The sequence below is a fragment of the Oryctolagus cuniculus genome, chromosome 12, assembly GCF_051225735.1.
Source record: "Oryctolagus cuniculus isolate XC-2025 breed Fujian yellow rabbit chromosome 12, ASM5122573v1, whole genome shotgun sequence".
Lineage (NCBI taxonomy): Eukaryota > Metazoa > Chordata > Mammalia > Lagomorpha > Leporidae > Oryctolagus > Oryctolagus cuniculus.
Window position 1 is genome coordinate 109,656,909 of NC_142878.1, and position 16,681 is coordinate 109,673,589.

At 48.3% G+C, this 16,681-nt stretch overlaps 1 protein-coding gene across 4 annotated transcripts in view; it reads left to right on the forward strand.

Moving 5' to 3' along the window:
- The first annotated feature begins 1,257 nt into the window (after positions 1-1,257).
- The window catches only part of NPTN (neuroplastin), a 69,136-nt gene continuing 53,712 nt past the window's right edge, over positions 1,258-16,681 (forward strand). For all 4 annotated transcript variants that reach the window (XR_016218452.1, XR_016218453.1, XM_051822307.3 and 1 more), the window contains exon 1: positions 1,258-1,489. Coding sequence is in view for 2 of the 4 variants with exons in the window: in XM_051822307.3 (XP_051678267.1) it covers positions 1,399-1,489 (91 nt within the window). In the remaining 2 variants the exon portion in view is untranslated. The remainder of the gene's footprint in view (positions 1,490-16,681) is intronic.

The following is a 16,681-nucleotide window of genomic DNA, read 5'->3' on the forward strand; positions in this document are numbered from 1 at the left end:
TTGCACGAATTTTTAAGAGTACATAAACCTTTTAAAAGATTTATTTATTTTAAAGGCAGAGACAGACAGAAGAGATTTTCTGTCCACTGGTTCACTCCCCAAATAGCCACAACATCCAGGGCTGGGCCACAACGAAGTCAGGAGTCAGAACTCCACCCAGGTCTCCCCTATGGGTGGCCGGGGCTCTGCTGCCTTCCCAGGTGCCTTAGCAGGAAGCTGGATCAGCAGCGGATCAGCTGAGACTTAAACCAGCCCTGTGGTATGCGATGCCGGTGTGGCAAGTGGTGGCGCAACCCGCTATGCCACAAGGCTGGCCCCAGACTCTAAGTGTTCCGTGTGGGTCGGCAGGAGGGCTTAGCTTGGGGTGCTAACTCCGGGCCCAGGCTGAGACACGGTTCATTTTGACACGTGCTTTCACCGTTGTGGTCACCACCAAGGCGGAAGGATGAAAATTGGGGGGAAACGGCTGAGTCAGCCACAGGCCATCCCGGCTCCCGAGTGTGTGGAGTGTGTGTGGTAATGCATTCCTCCCAGAAGCCCAAGGAGCGGGGGAAGCGGACTGTCTGATGACTGACGTGCGCATTCCTGCGTAGGCCGTGCCTTCTCTCCACAAGACGAGCGCAACCCTTTCGCGGTCGCCTCCACAGCGATGTTGGCGGAGGCTACTCAAGATGGCTGCCTCGGACCAAAGCGTTCAAAATGCGGGTCCCAGCACAGGCGGCTGCGGTCTGCGGAGTGACCGTCTTCCACGCGGGCCCCGCTGCTCAGGCGCGGCCGAGCTTCTCTCACAGCCCACGCAGGCCAGCTGGGCGCGGGCCCGGGCGTCGGCGAGGCCAAGGCGGCCTGAGGCGCCCAGAAAGCGTCCAGGATCACGCAAGTCACGGATGGGCACAGGGCGAGGGCGTGGGTCGCGGGCTGCAGCCACGAGCGCCAGCGCATGAGGGCGGGCCGGGGCGTTCCCGAGGCTTCCACACAAGGACACACACGACGCCGGAGTCCCGCTTCCCCCACCGCCGGCGGCGGCGGCAGCGCGGGCAGAGTCCCGCCTCGCTCATCACGTGGCCAGAAACGCCGCGGGCACGTGACCGCCTTCGCGCCGGACCAATCAGCCTCCGCAGGGGCGGGGCCGCCGAGCCCGAGGTGGGGGGGCGGGAGCGCCCGGCGAGGCCGCGTCTTCTCGCGAGCCTTGGCGTCGTCGCGCCTCCGCCGCCCACGGCCGGGAGCGCAGGTCTCGCGAGGCTTGGGCGCTGCGGCGGTAGGAGGACGGGGAAGGACGGAGCCGAGCGGCGGCTGCCTCCCTCGCTCGCTCCCTCGCGCGCTCGCCCGCTCGCCCCCTCCCTCCCTCCCCTCCCTCCCCCGGCCCCGGCCCATTCGCCGTTCGGTCTCCTGCCAGGGAGGATGTCGGGCTCGCGGCTCCCCAGCGCCCTGGCCCTCTCGCTGCTGCTGGTCTCCGGCTCGCTGCTCCCGGGGCCAGGCGCGGCTCAGAACGGTAAGCGCAGCGCCGGGGGCGGCCGGGGGCGCGCGCCGCGGGCTGGGGGGATGCTGCGGGGCCGCGCGGGGCGGGGGGCGCCCGAGGCGCGCGTGCGGGGGGCCGCGGCGCCCGGAGCGAGCCCGGGGAGCCGCCGGCCGGGGGCGGCGGGGGGGCGGCGGGGCCGGCCGGGGGCGGCGGGGGTCGTCGGGGCCGGCCGGGGGCGGCGCGGGGTCGTCGGGGCTGGTCGGGGCCGGCCGGGGCCGTGAGGCGGGTGACACCCTGCAGGATGCGGGGTCCGCGGCGGGGAAGTGGGGCGCACGGGCGTCCTGGCGAGCGCGCGGCTGGAGCGCCCCGCAGCGCGGAGGAGACCCGGGGCCGGGGTCTGGGGGCGGGCGGGCGGGCGGGAGGTGGGCGGCCCGGCGGCGGGCGGAGTTTCTAAATAAGGAGAGGAAGAGGAGCCGGTGTCGCGGGGCGGCGGGGGAGGGCGCGCGGGGAAGGGGCGGCTCGGGCGGTGGCAGCTGCCGCCGGGGGGCTGGGGAGGGCGCAGGTGCGGGCGGTGGGCTTCCGAGACCCCGAGGCGGCCGGCCGGCGGGGAGCGGCGGCCCCCGCGTGCGCGCACACGGAGGAGGGGAGCGCCTGCCGGGGGCGAGGCCGGGCGTGCGGGCCGGCGGGCTGCGACAGGTGAACCTGCTCTCCCGCGGACGGCCCGGCGCAGGCTTGATCTTCACCCGCCTTGTGTGGGGGGTATTGATGAGAAACCTATTGGAGAACGCACTGGAATGCATTAGTGTTCATCTTTAAGTGGTTCTGAATGGCTGATTTTTTTTTTTTTAATCAATAGTAGCGCCAGTGGAGTTGAGTGTTCTAGGGAGAAGCTGGGCTTAGAACCAGGAGTTGCCTGTGTCTTGGTTGTCCCGATCAAGCTAATGCTGTCCTTGCTGGCCGTGGATTCTCGCTGCCGGGCCGGGATGGGAACAAACGGGGGTCTCTTCCTTGAGTATGCCAAGTACAGCGGGTGTTTTTTTTTCTGTTTTCCCCAGAGCACGAGGCCGCTGTGGAAGGCAGGGCGAGTTAGTCTGGCGTCTTTTCGGTTTTTCACCCGTGCTGGCGACGTGTCTCCCAGACTGCCCGGTGCTGGTTGATCCGTGGGAATAGCAGGGCTTCCTTCTGCATAGTCGGTGGGAGATTCTTGCTCTTCCCGGGTGTGATCTCCGCTGGCAAGGCCGCTTGCCGCTGATTTATAATACGCAGGAATCGTAGTTTCTTAGCAACTACAGTGCGGGTTTCGATAGGCCCGCAGTGCTCCTGGCTGCTTGCAGTGAGACGTGCGCTAGATGCAGCTAGTGCGCCTTTCCAGGCACGTGAGCTGACCCGTGAAGTGCAGCCCAGCCCTTGGTTAGCTGACCCAGATGAATGCAAAGGTAATTCTAGGAAGAAGCGGCTGCCTGAGTTTGAGGTGGTAAATAGTTAAGGATGTCATCGATAGCTTTCTGTAGTCTTGTGTTGGGATCATGCTCAGGCTTGCAACTGGGAATTGGCCTGTGGTAGACGGGCCTTGAGTCTGAAGTCGTGTTTCCTTGCAGTCCTTTTGAGAGGCATACCATGCCCTGTATGATGTTGAAACGTTAGATTATCGATTACATTGATGCTTTGGGAGAGGAAAAAAAACCTCAAGTGTTTCTGGATTGGAAATGTGGTAATTGAGGTTGAATATAGATGTTTTTCAAAATGGCTCTGCCTTGTTATTCCTAAAATGAAGATTATGGCCTTGCTGACGCCGAGGGTCTCTTCTCCAAACTGAGTCTGTGACCCATTGCCACAGGGACTCAGGCTTGCATCCAGATGTGGGTTTTTGTTTTTGTTTTTTCCCATCCAAATGTTCAGACTTGGAAGAGAACAGTTGCAAGTAGTCTTTGTTGAATTTTGTATGTATCGTCAAAAATGTAGTTCATGTTAGGGGAGAAATTTGTCCTGAAAAGTAACCTTGTAAGACTGCAGAAGCCTCAGACTACAGTTGAGTAAGAACAAACCATGCAGTGTACGTGGGCAGGAGCCCCGGCTGTAGACGCTGATGGCCCTGGGTTTGAGTCCGGCCGTCTGGCTGAGTGACCTGGGATAAGACAAGCCTCAGTCCATCCTCTGAAGTGGGGTGGCAGTGCTGTGGACTCTCCAGGGAGGCTGTGAGGAGTAAGTGAAATAATGGCTGCTTCGGAGTTCAGCCTGGCGTATCGTGAGTCCCAGTGAATGTAGACTGTTAACCATCTTTCTAAAAAGTAGCATTGCTAATTTTCATGTAATTTTTGAGCACTTGAATGTTAATGCTGCTGTGATCTTGAATAAAGGTAAATAGGCCGCTTAAAGGCCCCACACAGAGATTTGTGCTTCGGCTTACATAACTCTCTTAGAAAAGTAACCAGCTGGGGCCAGTGTTGTGGTACGTTGGGTTGAGCTGCCACCTGCGATGCCGGCATCGGATATGGGTGGTCGATTGAGTCTCAGCTGCTCCACTTAGGATCCAGCTCCCTGCTGATGCACCTAGGAAGGCAGTGGAAGATGGCCCAGGCACTCGGGCCCCTGCCGCCCTTGGGGGAGATCCGGATGGAGTTCCTGGCCTTGTCCTGACCCAGCCCCGGGCATTGTGGCCATTTGGGGACTGAACAAGCGGATGGAAGACCTCTTTCTCTCTCCCTTTTTCCTGTCTGTAACTCTGCCGTTCAAATACATAAATAAATCTTAAAAAAAGAAAAAAAAAAGACCAGCTGGACCAGCTCACAGTGCCTGCAGCTGCTGAGTGGGATGAGAAGTCCTGTGTCCACTCGGTTGTCTGCAGCACTCATGGGCTTGCTGTCTTTCAGGGCCCGGTGTTCTGTCCTGTGGGCAGGTGTCAGCTTTCCACGGAGTAATGTTGCTGTGAGTGAGAGGTCGGATGCAGTGTCCTGGTGCACAGTAGGAGCCTTAGAGCTGTCAGCTTACTGAGTGAATGTGGAGCCGAGTTCATACTGGAAAAATTGGATAATTAACATTGTTCTTCAGTGGAGGAAAGTAAGGAATCTAATGAATTTTATTAATGAGCTGAATTTTAAGAAATCGGTTTGCTTGGGTGACACCAGGTAGTTCTGAACATTATGCTTTGCAAGAGTGCCAGTATTTGCAGTAAGTGATTCATGGATCCTCTTCTATCAAGTGCTGTTTGCTTTACTGGTTGGCAGATTTGAGTACACTGTTAAGAGGCGTGTTTGCTATTGATTATGCGTCTCTTCTTTGGGTGAATCAAAATAAGTAAAAGAAAACAAATCCTACCTGTGGCAGCTGTGGTACAAATGACATGCCGCATGTCCAGCAACAGATTTTAACATAATTCATGTGAGTAAGATGTGATGAGGAGAAATAGTTTACTTGGAAGTGAAGCCTGTCCTGAGGAGATCACCAGCCTCCCGTCTCCCTGGTGACTAGCGTTCACTCCTGGGAGAGTGGAGCAGCGCTGGGAGAAGCCGGTCGGCGGTCTGGGAGGGTCTTGCTCCTGGGTTTGTACCCAATCCACATTAGAAGGAGGTGTAGATGGGTTTTTGAGTTGGCAGACACAGAGCTTGACCTGTGAATGTAACAAAGGAAGTAAACCCCTTAAATATAAATGCGTTTCACTGTTTATTTGCTGTAATTGAGATTGAAATTTATTATAGATCTGACTTTGTATGAGGCACACAGATCCTTGTGAAGATTCTTTATGAAGGACTTTTTTTTTTTTTTCACTAACAGTTTTGATGTGAACCATTTTCTCTTGTGGAATATATTGTTAGCTGTTATTAAAAGGCAATGTGTTATTGTAGGCTCTTAATTCTGTTTTTTTAAACAAGTAATGATTTAACCAGGCCTTCAGAAATTGCCAGGTCTGACTAGAAAAGTGCCCTGTAACTTTGGACATTGTTTTTTTTTGTTTATTTGTTTTTTTTTTAATTAGAGGTGCTTTTTAAGATAAAGATGTTTCAAATATAAAATTGGAAACTTTCTTTGTGTATGAAGATGTTTGTTTTTAAAAGCAGCTAGTTGGGAAAGGAATGAAGGTGATGGTATCGATTGAAATGAAGTATATAGAAAAGAATTGGCCATGTTGAGTCCCCTTACAGGAAGTGTTTAGTGAAAGTTTGAGTAAAATTATGCCAGGAAGTTTTGGAAAGAGTGAGTTTCATTACAGTATTTTTGATGTGTATTGTAGAGTGCATTATTTACAAGGAGAGCGCGGCCTGGACGCGGAGAGTAGAGTGTGGATTGTAGAGAAGGGGAAAGAGAGGCCGCAGCTTTCCGGGAGAAGCAGGGGCGGGGATGTGGAAGGAATCTTCATTTGAGGAGTGTCTGGGAAAAACAGCGTCTGTCAGAAAGAATAAGCAGACCAGTGGTGCAGGTTGTGTTGTACAACCATTGGCTTGGCTTTTAGTATGCCTCTTTAAATAAAACATTATTTTACCTAAACTTTTAAATGCCATTGATACGGAGTTTAATTTTAGGGACCTTAGATATGATGCAGTTTTAAATTTGTTAGTTTTCTTTGGACTTGCCCACCCCCCCCCCCACCTCGAATTCCTAAAATAAGAAACCTCTCTTGTAAAATTAACTGATTGTGAACTTTTATATTTTACAGGCTTGTAAACCTAAATAAATTTCTTACTGAATTTAAAAGTGATCTTATTTCAGTGAAATTGATGTCTAAATTTAAAGCAGTGACTATGGGGTGGGTGTTTGGCGCAGCAGTTAAGACACCAATTGAGATGCCTACATCCCATATCTGAGTGCCTGGGGTTCAGTCTCTGCTCCACTTCGGATTCCAACTTCCTCCTCTACCACCCATGTAGGAGACTTAGATTGAAATCTGGGCTCCTGGCTCAGCCTGCTCCAGCTTGGGCTGTTGAAGATATTTGGGGAGCGAACCAGGGCATGGAAGGTCTCTCACTCTCTTGGACTTTGAAATAGATATTTTCTTTCTGTCTTCCTTTCTTTCTTTATTTTTTTTTAAAGATTTATTTATTTAGTTAAAAGGTAGAGTAAAGAGGCAGGAGAAAGTTTGGTCTTCCATCTGTTCATTCACTCGCCTGGATGGCCATAACGGCTGGAGCTGAGCTGATCTGAAGCCAGGAGCTTCTTCTGGGTCTCCCACATAGGTACAGGGACCCAAACACTGGCCGTCTTCTGTTTTCTCAGGCCATAACAGAGAGCTGGATCGGAAGTGGAGCAGCTGGGTCTCAAACCGGCACCTATATGGGATGGCGGCACTGCAGGTGGAGGCTTTACCAGCTAGGCCACAGTGCTGGCCCCTGAAATATTTTATATTTATAAAAATAAATCAGTGAAGACACAATAAAATGTATCTGTTTTTCAAGAGTTCATTCAATTTAGGAGACATAGCCAAAATTTGATCTTAATTTCAGTTTAGTTTATTACCTGAAAGTATGCCTTTTTTTTTTTTTTTTTGCTTTTCTGTATGTAACAAAGATAAACATTTATTAGTCAAACCTAATTCATTTGAGGTTATTTTGACCTGATTCTTCAGAACTTTCAGTTGGTGTCTCTGTGTGGAAATGAAGTTTACTGACTATCATGGACATCTCTTGGCACATAGTAGGTTAGGGGGCGGTACTCGCCGTTCCTCAGGCACCTGCTGGTTTCCTGTCTTTGTTGTATTTCAGACCCCCTCAGTTGACTGTTCAGAGTGTGGTCAGTCTGATGGGAATGTGTATTAAGTTCCTTTGCTACGCAGTGCTAAATAATGTGCTTTTACATTTCTGAAAACCTGTATGGAGTTTTTGAGACTTACCTTCTTACCAGATAATCATTGTTTGATATTTTCCAGAAGTATTTCAGTTTGGATATGCTGCATGTCTTTGTGTTTTGACATTGTTATACCCAAATATTGCTTCAAATCGAGTAGATAATGGAATATAAACCAGAGTATGTAATACCATCCTGAAAGTGTCAGGGTTCTATATACCATGTCAGGTTCTACTGTAATAAAACTTCAAGTCCCAATTTGTTCCACGATAGTTTTAATCACATCACAGATGGATTCTGAGATTCTGCAAGTGGTCAAAAATAAAATACACGATGAAGCCCTTTTTGATTTTTCCTGTTTTTTTGATTGCATGCTAACAAGGCATGGTGTTCCATAATCAGTAAGAGACATAGAAACAGGCAAAAGTGTGTTACATCTATGAATTATGACACTGATTCTTCTTCATGGTAGTATTTGAAAACCACCAGACTAGGATGTCTGAATTTTCTTCCAGTACTAGAAAATTACTTGGTTCTTTGCAGCTTAGGTACTGTCTCCAGTGGGTAGTGACAATAATGCTTTCTGGTTTAAAAGTTTTTAGAAATTTAATTTTGGAAATCATGAAAATGGACTTTGAGGCATGCGGTGTTCTGAAATTCAACTGCTTCTCAGTGTACTTCAGATAACTCTTGCGATTCTTGTTTCAAGGAAGGCAGAATGGTGTCTGTTACAGAGATCTCATAGTAGACTTGCTGGGGAAATTGCCATTGTGAATTAAGACAATTAAGAAATGAAATTCCTGCCAGGTAGGTAGATATTTTGTGTTCTTTCTGTTGCTTGAAAAGTGGTTAACTACTCAAGAGACAATGAAACACACTTAACTGTTTGTATCTTATTTTGCTCTTTGAGGAAGTTTGTTTTCCATCTGTGACTTTGTTCCTCTGATCCCTTGTGTATTTTTAAGACCACTAAAACCTTTACAATTAAAGAAGGTGCTCCAGGTGTTACCTGAGTTAATCCTGAGGAAGGTCCTGGGTTGATTTTCCTAGAAATGTTAGGGGTCCCAACTTACACACTTGCTTATTTGACTCTTGTTGTTTGGTAGGTAGGTCCATTTCCTTGCTTTGCTTTTACAATTTTTGTTAGAATTTCAAACATACAACAGTAAAACAAGTGATGTGCTAAAAACCTGTGTTTTCAGCATTGTGATAAGTCCATCTGTTTTGAGCCATTATCAGCCATGTCTTTGCTTATTTAAAAATAACCTAAAATGTTAACATTATGAACTAGACTTTTTCTGGGACCTGAAATGCAGTTAGAATGGGTTAATTTATGTTAGAGTATTTGGTTTACATGTAATCATACTAAATACCTTTAAAAATAGAAAAGCTCACCAAAAAAAAGAGCTCTTTTTAAAAAAGGCTTTCAAACATTTTGTGACCCAGAGTTTGTGACTAACAAATATGCAGCATCATGTGCAATATATGTTGTGAAACAGTACCTACCCTTACTCTGATGTGTTTAGAAAACTGTAGTGACCTTCCGACTTGATTTCATGATTCATCGATGGGCCATTGAAACTGAGCTGTTTGGAAAACAGCATTTTCAGCTTTGGGGTAATCATTCTATTTTTCATGAGAGTATACCATTTTAATCTGGAATAATTACGATTTTTGTAAACACAGTAAGGATTTTCACAAGTCATTCATCAGTAAAATCAACTTATACTATTAGTTGTTAGTAAAGAGTATATAGCATTTTTGAATTTTACATTAGCCATTATTTATATAATACTGATCTTTTTTCCTGTTTAAGCTTTAGAAAAAAGGGAAGCCACAGTAATTTTAATATCATAGTGGAGACATAACTTTTCCAGTGTGTTTAGTTGTTCTCTCTTTTAGGGCTGTGTTCCTTATTCCCTAGCCCCTGCCTTTGGGTTATGGGTGAGTGCAGGGCCAGGACCACTGCTGCTTATTCCCAGCTGATGCTCACTCGTGTGCTGTACGAGGCACCTTTCTGGTGAGTGTAGGTAACCTGAGTGCTTGCCAAGGGGAGGGACAGGGAGGGGAAGCAGGATCATCGCTCAGGATCCTAGAGCAGCAGAGTTTTTTCCTGTTTTTAGACATTGCTTCTTGGAGGAGAAAGAGGCAAGAAAAATGTCCTTATCATTTGCTGGCAGCTGTCTGTGAAATACTTTAAAATTCATAGACTGAAGAGTGTGTTAAATGCAGTTGGGGTTTTTTGATTATACAAGTTTAGCAGACTGGGGAACCATTATGGAGCGCCTGGGGAAAAAATAGCGGGCAGCTCCAGCGTTGAAATTGTATTCATCACCGCTGAGTCCCGAGCGTTCGCCAGGGGAGATGGGGAAATGGCCTTAATGCGGACCAGGAGGTTGCTCCCTGGCGAAGAGCGAGTGTGGGGCTTGCAGGGGATTCTCATGGAGTTACCCTTACCAGGACTGTAGGGATCAGGCATGGGGGGAATTACAGTCCTGACAGGTTGTCGTACTAGGGTCGTACAGGTAACTGGGAATACGCTCTGAGCACAGTCAGGAAGACAGATAATTCTGTGTGGATGGTAGCTTAGAGCTTCAGGAGCAGAGCCTGAAGGAGCTAAACTTAGGAAAAGGGAGCGCTGGGGGCTGGGGTGTGCTTGTCTATTAATACCTTCGAGGTAGCAGTGTAAATGAAGTGAGGGAATTAGGCAGTCTCCAAAGATGGGCTGCTCTATCAAAGAGTGGTGGCCTAGGGCTGGGGAAGAAATACTCAGGTTTTGTGTTAGGATGATTTTAATGAGGCTGTCGGAAGAAGAGTTATTTTCACTTGTCATTGTCAGACATTCTAAGTAGGGCAGAGAGCCTGTGGAGAGGGACCTCATTCTCCTCCTGGTGTACCTAGTGCTTGCTTAGGAACTCACTAGGAGGAAAAAGCTGGGAATGAGGAAGAAATGAAATGGGATTCCCACGTGTTTGGAAGAGTCAGGAATTAGCTTATTTCATCGTTGAAGTCCTGTCACTGTGAATTCAAGGAAAATGATAGATTAATTTTGGAATCCATTAAAGTAGCTTTTAATACCTGCCTTAAAACAGAATTCCATTCATTATAACCTCCATAAGCAACTGCTGTTTGTTTCAGTATCAGAAACCTAGCCTGTGAGATTATTCCAATCGATGTTTAACATAAAGAAGCATAATTGATAAAGAGTTCGCTAGACTTCAGATGGAACTTAGTAAAAGTTTAACCTTTGTCCTTAAAGTTAGGCTGCTCGTTTCCCATGGTAAATGTGAGCTCCTAAGAAGGCTCTGTCAGGGCCAGTGCTGTGGTACAGTGGGTTATGGCCCTGGCTTACAGCACCGGCATCCCATGTGGATGTCCGTTCCAGTCCCGGCTGCTCCACTTCTGGTCCAGCTCACTGCTAATGTGCCTGGGAAATCAGCAGAGGGTGGTCCAAAGTGTTTGGGCCCCTGCATCCATGTGGGAGACCTGGACGAAGCTCCTGGCTCCTGGCTTTGGGTTGGCTCAGCTCCAGCTGTTGGGGCCATTTGGGTGTGAACCAGAGGATAGAACACCTTTCTTTCTCTCTCCCTCTCTTTCTGTCTCTACCTCTCTTTGTAACTCTGCCTTTCAGATAAATAAATCTTTTAAAAAACAAAGCCCTGTCGCCTGGAGAGAGCACTCAGGTCCTCACTCCCAAGACTTCCTCAGTGACAGAACAGCTATGCTGGGGTCTCAGTGCTGCTGGCGCTCGCTGAGTTTAGAGAGCAGGACTGCCAGGCGCCAAGCAGGATGCCCCGTTGTTTGTGGATTTGAGGTAAACAGGCAGAGTGTTTATTCACTGAATCGTGCAGCCCTGGAAGAGTGTTGGCTTTGCCACTTTGGCCTTGCATTGAAAACTTAGAGACTTGTAACTTTGTGAGTTTTGTGCAGTAAAAGAAATCTTTCTGAAGTAGATTAATGTGGGGAAACTCATGTTAACATTGTAAATTTTATTTGAGAAAATATAACTAGTGTTTATTTTGATACCATTCCTATGTGTTTTCTTCAATTCAGCTATTTTATATTTGACAGTAACTTGACCCTTAACTCTGAATGTTCAGGCTGTTTTCAGAAAGGAGATGCACAGGGAGACTCGGGCCGTTTTTCAGCAGTTTGTCTCTTTCCCGTACTTACAATTCAGGACACTGTTGCCCGATGCTATTTGATAAGGATGTTTCTGGGACTTCGGCCTAAGGACTGCCATTTTTCAGAAATTCTCTGTTGCTGCACTATAACTCTGATCGAGGGACACCAAATAAGTGAATGTTACTAGCTCAGTTGAGGGATGCAGTTTCTTTCTAGTTAAAAAAAATTTTTTTTAAGATCTATTTATTTGTTATTTGAAAGGCACAAAGTTGAGAGGGGAAGAGAGAGAGAGAATCTTATATCCAGTGGTGTTTTCCCCAAATGGTTACACGGCTGGAGCTGGGCCCATCCGAAGGCAGAAGCCAAGAACGTCTTCCGAGTCTCCCACGTGGGTGCACTTGGGCCATCTGCTTTCCCAGGTGCATTAGCAGGAGGCTGAAAAGATTATTATTTATTTGAAAGAGTTACAGAGAGGCAGAGGGGAGAGAGAGAGAGACTGACCGACCGACCTTCCATCTGCTGGTTCACTCCCCAGGTGGCTGCAGCTGCGCTGATCTGAAGCCAGGAGCTTGTTCCAGGTCCTCAACGCGAGTGCAGGGGCTCAAGGACTTGGCCATCCTCCACTGCTTTCCCAGGCCGCAGCAGAGAGCTGGATTGAAGTAGAGCAGCCGGACCTGAATCGGTGCCCATGTGGGATGCCAGCACTACAGGCCGAGGCCCCACACAGCTCTGGCACCAAGTATCTCTCTCCCTCTCCCTTTCGAATAAAATAAAAAAATATAAGAATAAAAAATCTTAAAAATTTAAACTTAGAAGAAAGAGAATGATGATCACGTACAGAAAGTGCCAAACTAGCATTGTTTCTCACACAATATAAGCTCTTGGTCAAACTGGCGCTAATACCCTGCACTGAGTTACATTGATGTTTTCTAAATCAATTTGAAAGTTAGTTGTATGTTCTATGGTTGAAGTAGTTACATAAAATTAGGAGTTTTTTTTTTAAGATGAACTTGCTATCTTTTTAAAGATTTATTTATTTATTTATTTATTTGAAAGGCGGAGTTAGAGAGAGAGAGACATCTTCTGGCTGCTGGTTCACTCCCCAAGTTCTGTAATGGCCGGAGCTGGACCAATCTGAAGCCAGGAGCTTCTTCCAGGTCTCCATGTTGGGTGCAGGGTCCCAAGCACTTAGACCATCTTCCACTGCTTTCCTAGGCACATTAAGCAGGAAGTTGGATCGGAAGTGGAACAGCCAGGACTCCAACAGGGGCCCATAAGGGATGCCAGCGCTGCAGGGAGTGGCTTTACCACACTACTGGTCCCTTGAAATGTTTAATATAGAGGATATTCAAACCCTCTTATTTTTTAATAAGGGAGCAATTAAAATGAAGTTTTTGGGAGGCTGGCACTGCACAGTGGGTTGAGCTGCTAGCAACACTGGCATCCATATCGGAGCTCCAGTTAGGGTCTTAGCTGTCCCGCTTCCCATCCAGCTCCTTGCTGATGCGCGTGGGAAAGCAGCCGCAGCAGATGACTCGGATACTTGGGGTCCTGCCCCGCCCGCCCCATGGATACCGGGGTGGGTGGAGTTCCAGGCTCCTGGCTTTGGTCTGGCCCAGCCCCACGACATTGCAGCCATTTAGGGAGTGAACCTGTGAAAGGAAGATTTGTCTCCCTGTGTCATTCTGCCTTTCAATTAAATAAAATGTTTTAAAAAAATTTCTTGAGTTAACACACAGCCTACTTGTTATTTGTGGTGTGTGGAGGCTGATGCTGGCAACCTTGAACACGCACATTTCGATCACTGTCTGTCTTCAGGTTAGGTTTCAGCAGGAGTGTGGCCAGCTCGCAGTGATCTTCATTTGTAAACACGATCTTGGACCTGGTAGCTTGGCCAACGCTGGAATAATTGATTGCACCTGCAAAATTGTGCCATCGAAGTTGCGTGTTCTGATAGTTACTGCTTGAGTTAGAGATTTAGCAATGTGATTTTTACTAGGAAGCTAAAATTTTCTAACAATTACTCAGTGACTTGTTTTGAAACCACATGTTTTTGGTTCTTAGAAAATGTTGTACTCATAGACATTTTGCCATTTTGTCTTGAACCTAGCAGCTTTTTCTTTAACTTTTGTTTAATAATTAAGAGAATGATCTAAATGGTTAAACAACATAGGAAACGTGGGCTTTATCCCCAGCCTCAGATTCTGCTTGTCCTGGTTCCCCACAGCAGGCTTGTTGGTGTCCTGGAGAGCTCTCTCAGCTAGGTGAATGCATGGTTTTCATTTGCCCTCCTGTTTATCAACTTAGTCTTTTCTTACCCATATCTGCTCAGCCCTGTTCCTTCTGTTGTCTTCAGTTGTTTCTAGATAAACTTCTGGCACTCTTTTTTTTTTTTTTTTTGACAGGCAGAGTGGACAGTGAGAGAGAAACAGAGAGAAAGGTCTTCCTTTGCCGTTGGTTCACCCTCCAATGGCCGCTGCGGCTGGCACGCTGTGGCCGGCGTACCGCGTTGATCTGATGGCAGGAGCCAGGTGCTTCTCCTGGTCTCCCATGGGGTCTCACTGGCACTCCCTGGCCACAGCAGAGAGCTGGCCTGGAAGAGGGGCAACCGGGACAGAATCCGGCGCCCCGACCGGGACTAGAACCTGGTGTGCCGGCGCCTCAAGGCGGAGGATTAGCCTAGTGAGCCGTGGCGCCGGCCAACTTCTGGCACTCTTAAATTCAAATTCTTGGCTGTTTTATTTGAATCCTTGTTAGAGGGATAGCATATTATGCAAGTGTGGTTTAGGTGACTGATGATTTTGAGCAGGAGTGTTTGCATGTTATGGCTTCGGAATAGTTTCCTACTAGGTGTATAATGATTTTCTTTGTATGGTGGAAATTTTTGTTACACTTAAAAATTTTTTTTGTTGATTTGATAGACAAAGTGTGCTCCCATCCACTGGTTCATTCCCCAAATGCCTGCAACAGCAAGGACTGGGCCAAGCAGAAGCTTGGAGCCCAGTCGAGGTCTTACAGAGTGACAAGGATCCGCCCACTGGGGTCATCATGCTGCCTCCCAGCCACAGCTCTAACCCAGACACTTTGGAATGGGATGTAGGCACCCCAGGTGGCAGCTTAACCGCTGCACCAAATGCCGCCCCTGCCCCCAGTCCTTGAGATTTGTTTGAATGCTTTTTCAAAGCTTTTAATCCCCACAGGGTCATGCTATCTGATTTTTCAGAAACATCAGCTACGTCTTTGAGGGGTGTCACAAAGGAAGTTAATTCCTGATGGAGCTAAGGCCATCAGGGCAGAAAGCACTCCAGGCAGGCGGCGGTAATGACTGCTGCTTGTGAACTGCGAGGTACTGCTGTGGACTGGCCCGTGTCAGCGTCTGCCCGTAGCACATCCAGTTTGCTCCCCAGTGTCAGGTGGATGGTACCATTCAGTTGTGGGTGATATGGTGCCAGGGGCAGCCCCTTACAGCTGGAGGTGAGAGGGGGAACTCCGTATACTTTAAGGGGAACAGCTCTCACCGGAGGGGCGGCATGCGGCTGTAGTGGAAACTGCTCAGAAATCACAGCTGTGAGCTTCCTGGCGTTTGTATTTCAGCAAGAGGCGTGCACATTTCAGCAGCGTTTTAAAGCCTGGATGAGAAGAGTTTGGTTTGAATGTCACGTGTTTTGGGTGGTGTCTAGTCGGTGTCCGTCCCCGTTCTGCAACACTGTCTGTCACTGAAAGAAAGCGCTCAAGCGTTGTGTCTGGTCTTCACGTCTCAGAATGCAGCACTGGGAACGCGCGGCAGGCCTGGGGTACCAGGTGAGCCCGCGGTGACCAGATCCGTGACCTTGGAGCCGCGCTGCCTCGGTCGTCATCGGTTGGCAGGAAGAGCAAGCAAGTCCTTCTGCATCGCAGCGTAGCTGGCATCCGTGAATGGCATTGTTGCATTTCTCAAGAGTTACTGCGCTTCTAAAAGTTATGAAAGAAATTGCTTACGTGGTAACTTCCATGAGACCCAGGTGTTTAAAGTAAAATACTTCAGTTCTTCCTCTGACCTGTTGCCTCCCTCCCCAGGAATGTGCACCATTAGTGTTGCTTTTTGTGCGTTCGAAGCTTGTTCTGTGTAGACATGTTGTTTACATACTGTGATGTGTTCAGTATGTTGTAATCCATCTTGATGTTTATAGCTTCTTTTTGAAAACATCGCTGAAGTGGCATATACCTTCATTTCTGTACGTGGGTGGAGCCGGGAACACACCTGTGTGGCCGTCACTAATGGGAGTCACGTTGGTGAAGGCCCATCCTTGGTATTGAAAATATCTGCCGAGAGGGCCTTTCCAGTCCACGTTGGGAAGAAGTTCACTGAATGGAAAAGAAAAACATATCACTAATTTTTTCCTCAGGCGTGCTTTTGGGCAGAAATTTGAATACTCACACATTTAATGTCTTACTCGTGGGTAGTTCCTGGGACAACCGCTAATTTTTAGTGAAAGCATTCTGGAAATAACTTTGCTTTTTAAAAGATTTATTTATTTGAAAGATAGTTACAGAGAGAGGGAGAGACAGAAATCTTCCATCTGCTGCTTCACACCCCAAGTGGCTGAAATGACCAGGGCTGGCCCAGGAGCTTCACCTGAGTCTCCCACTTGGGCCACCCTCTGCTGCTTTCTCAGGTGCATTAGCAAGGCGCTGGATTGGAAGTGGAGCAGCCGCGACTTGAAGCAATGTCCATGTGGGATGCCAGTTCCACAGGCCATGGGTTTAACCTTCTACAACACAGTACCGGCCCCTTGCTGATGTTTGAGACACTAAGTGATGTACCTTGATCCTCTGCCTTACTGTACACGTTACTTCCTAACGTATAGCGGACCAAGTTGATGAGAATGCAAATAGTAAGTAATCCTGAAGGGGAAATAGTGGTGGATGGTCTGCTGCATTGGAGGTCTGCTCCCACATTACAGTGCACTAGGCAGGAATACCAGATGAAAAAAAGGTCATACATTTTAAAAAGAAAAGACTATGTTTTAAAAAAAAGCAGGTGTGCAGCACAGTGTATAAATGCCGCCGTGGCCCCACAGCCCATGTTGGCATGCCTGGGTTTGAGCTGTGCTCTGCTCTCGCTTCAGTCTTGCTGCTGGGGCGCTCCCTGGAAGGTGGCAGCGGTCATGATGGCTCCAGTCGTGGTCACGTCCCTGCTGCCCACAACGGAATTCTGGGCTCCCGGCTTCAGCCTGGCCCAGCCCCAGCTGTGGTGGGCATTTGGGTAGTGAACCGGTAGATGGAATATCTCTGTGTCTTTCTCTCTGGCTTTTTAATAAAAATTGGTGTCAGTTAATAATGTGA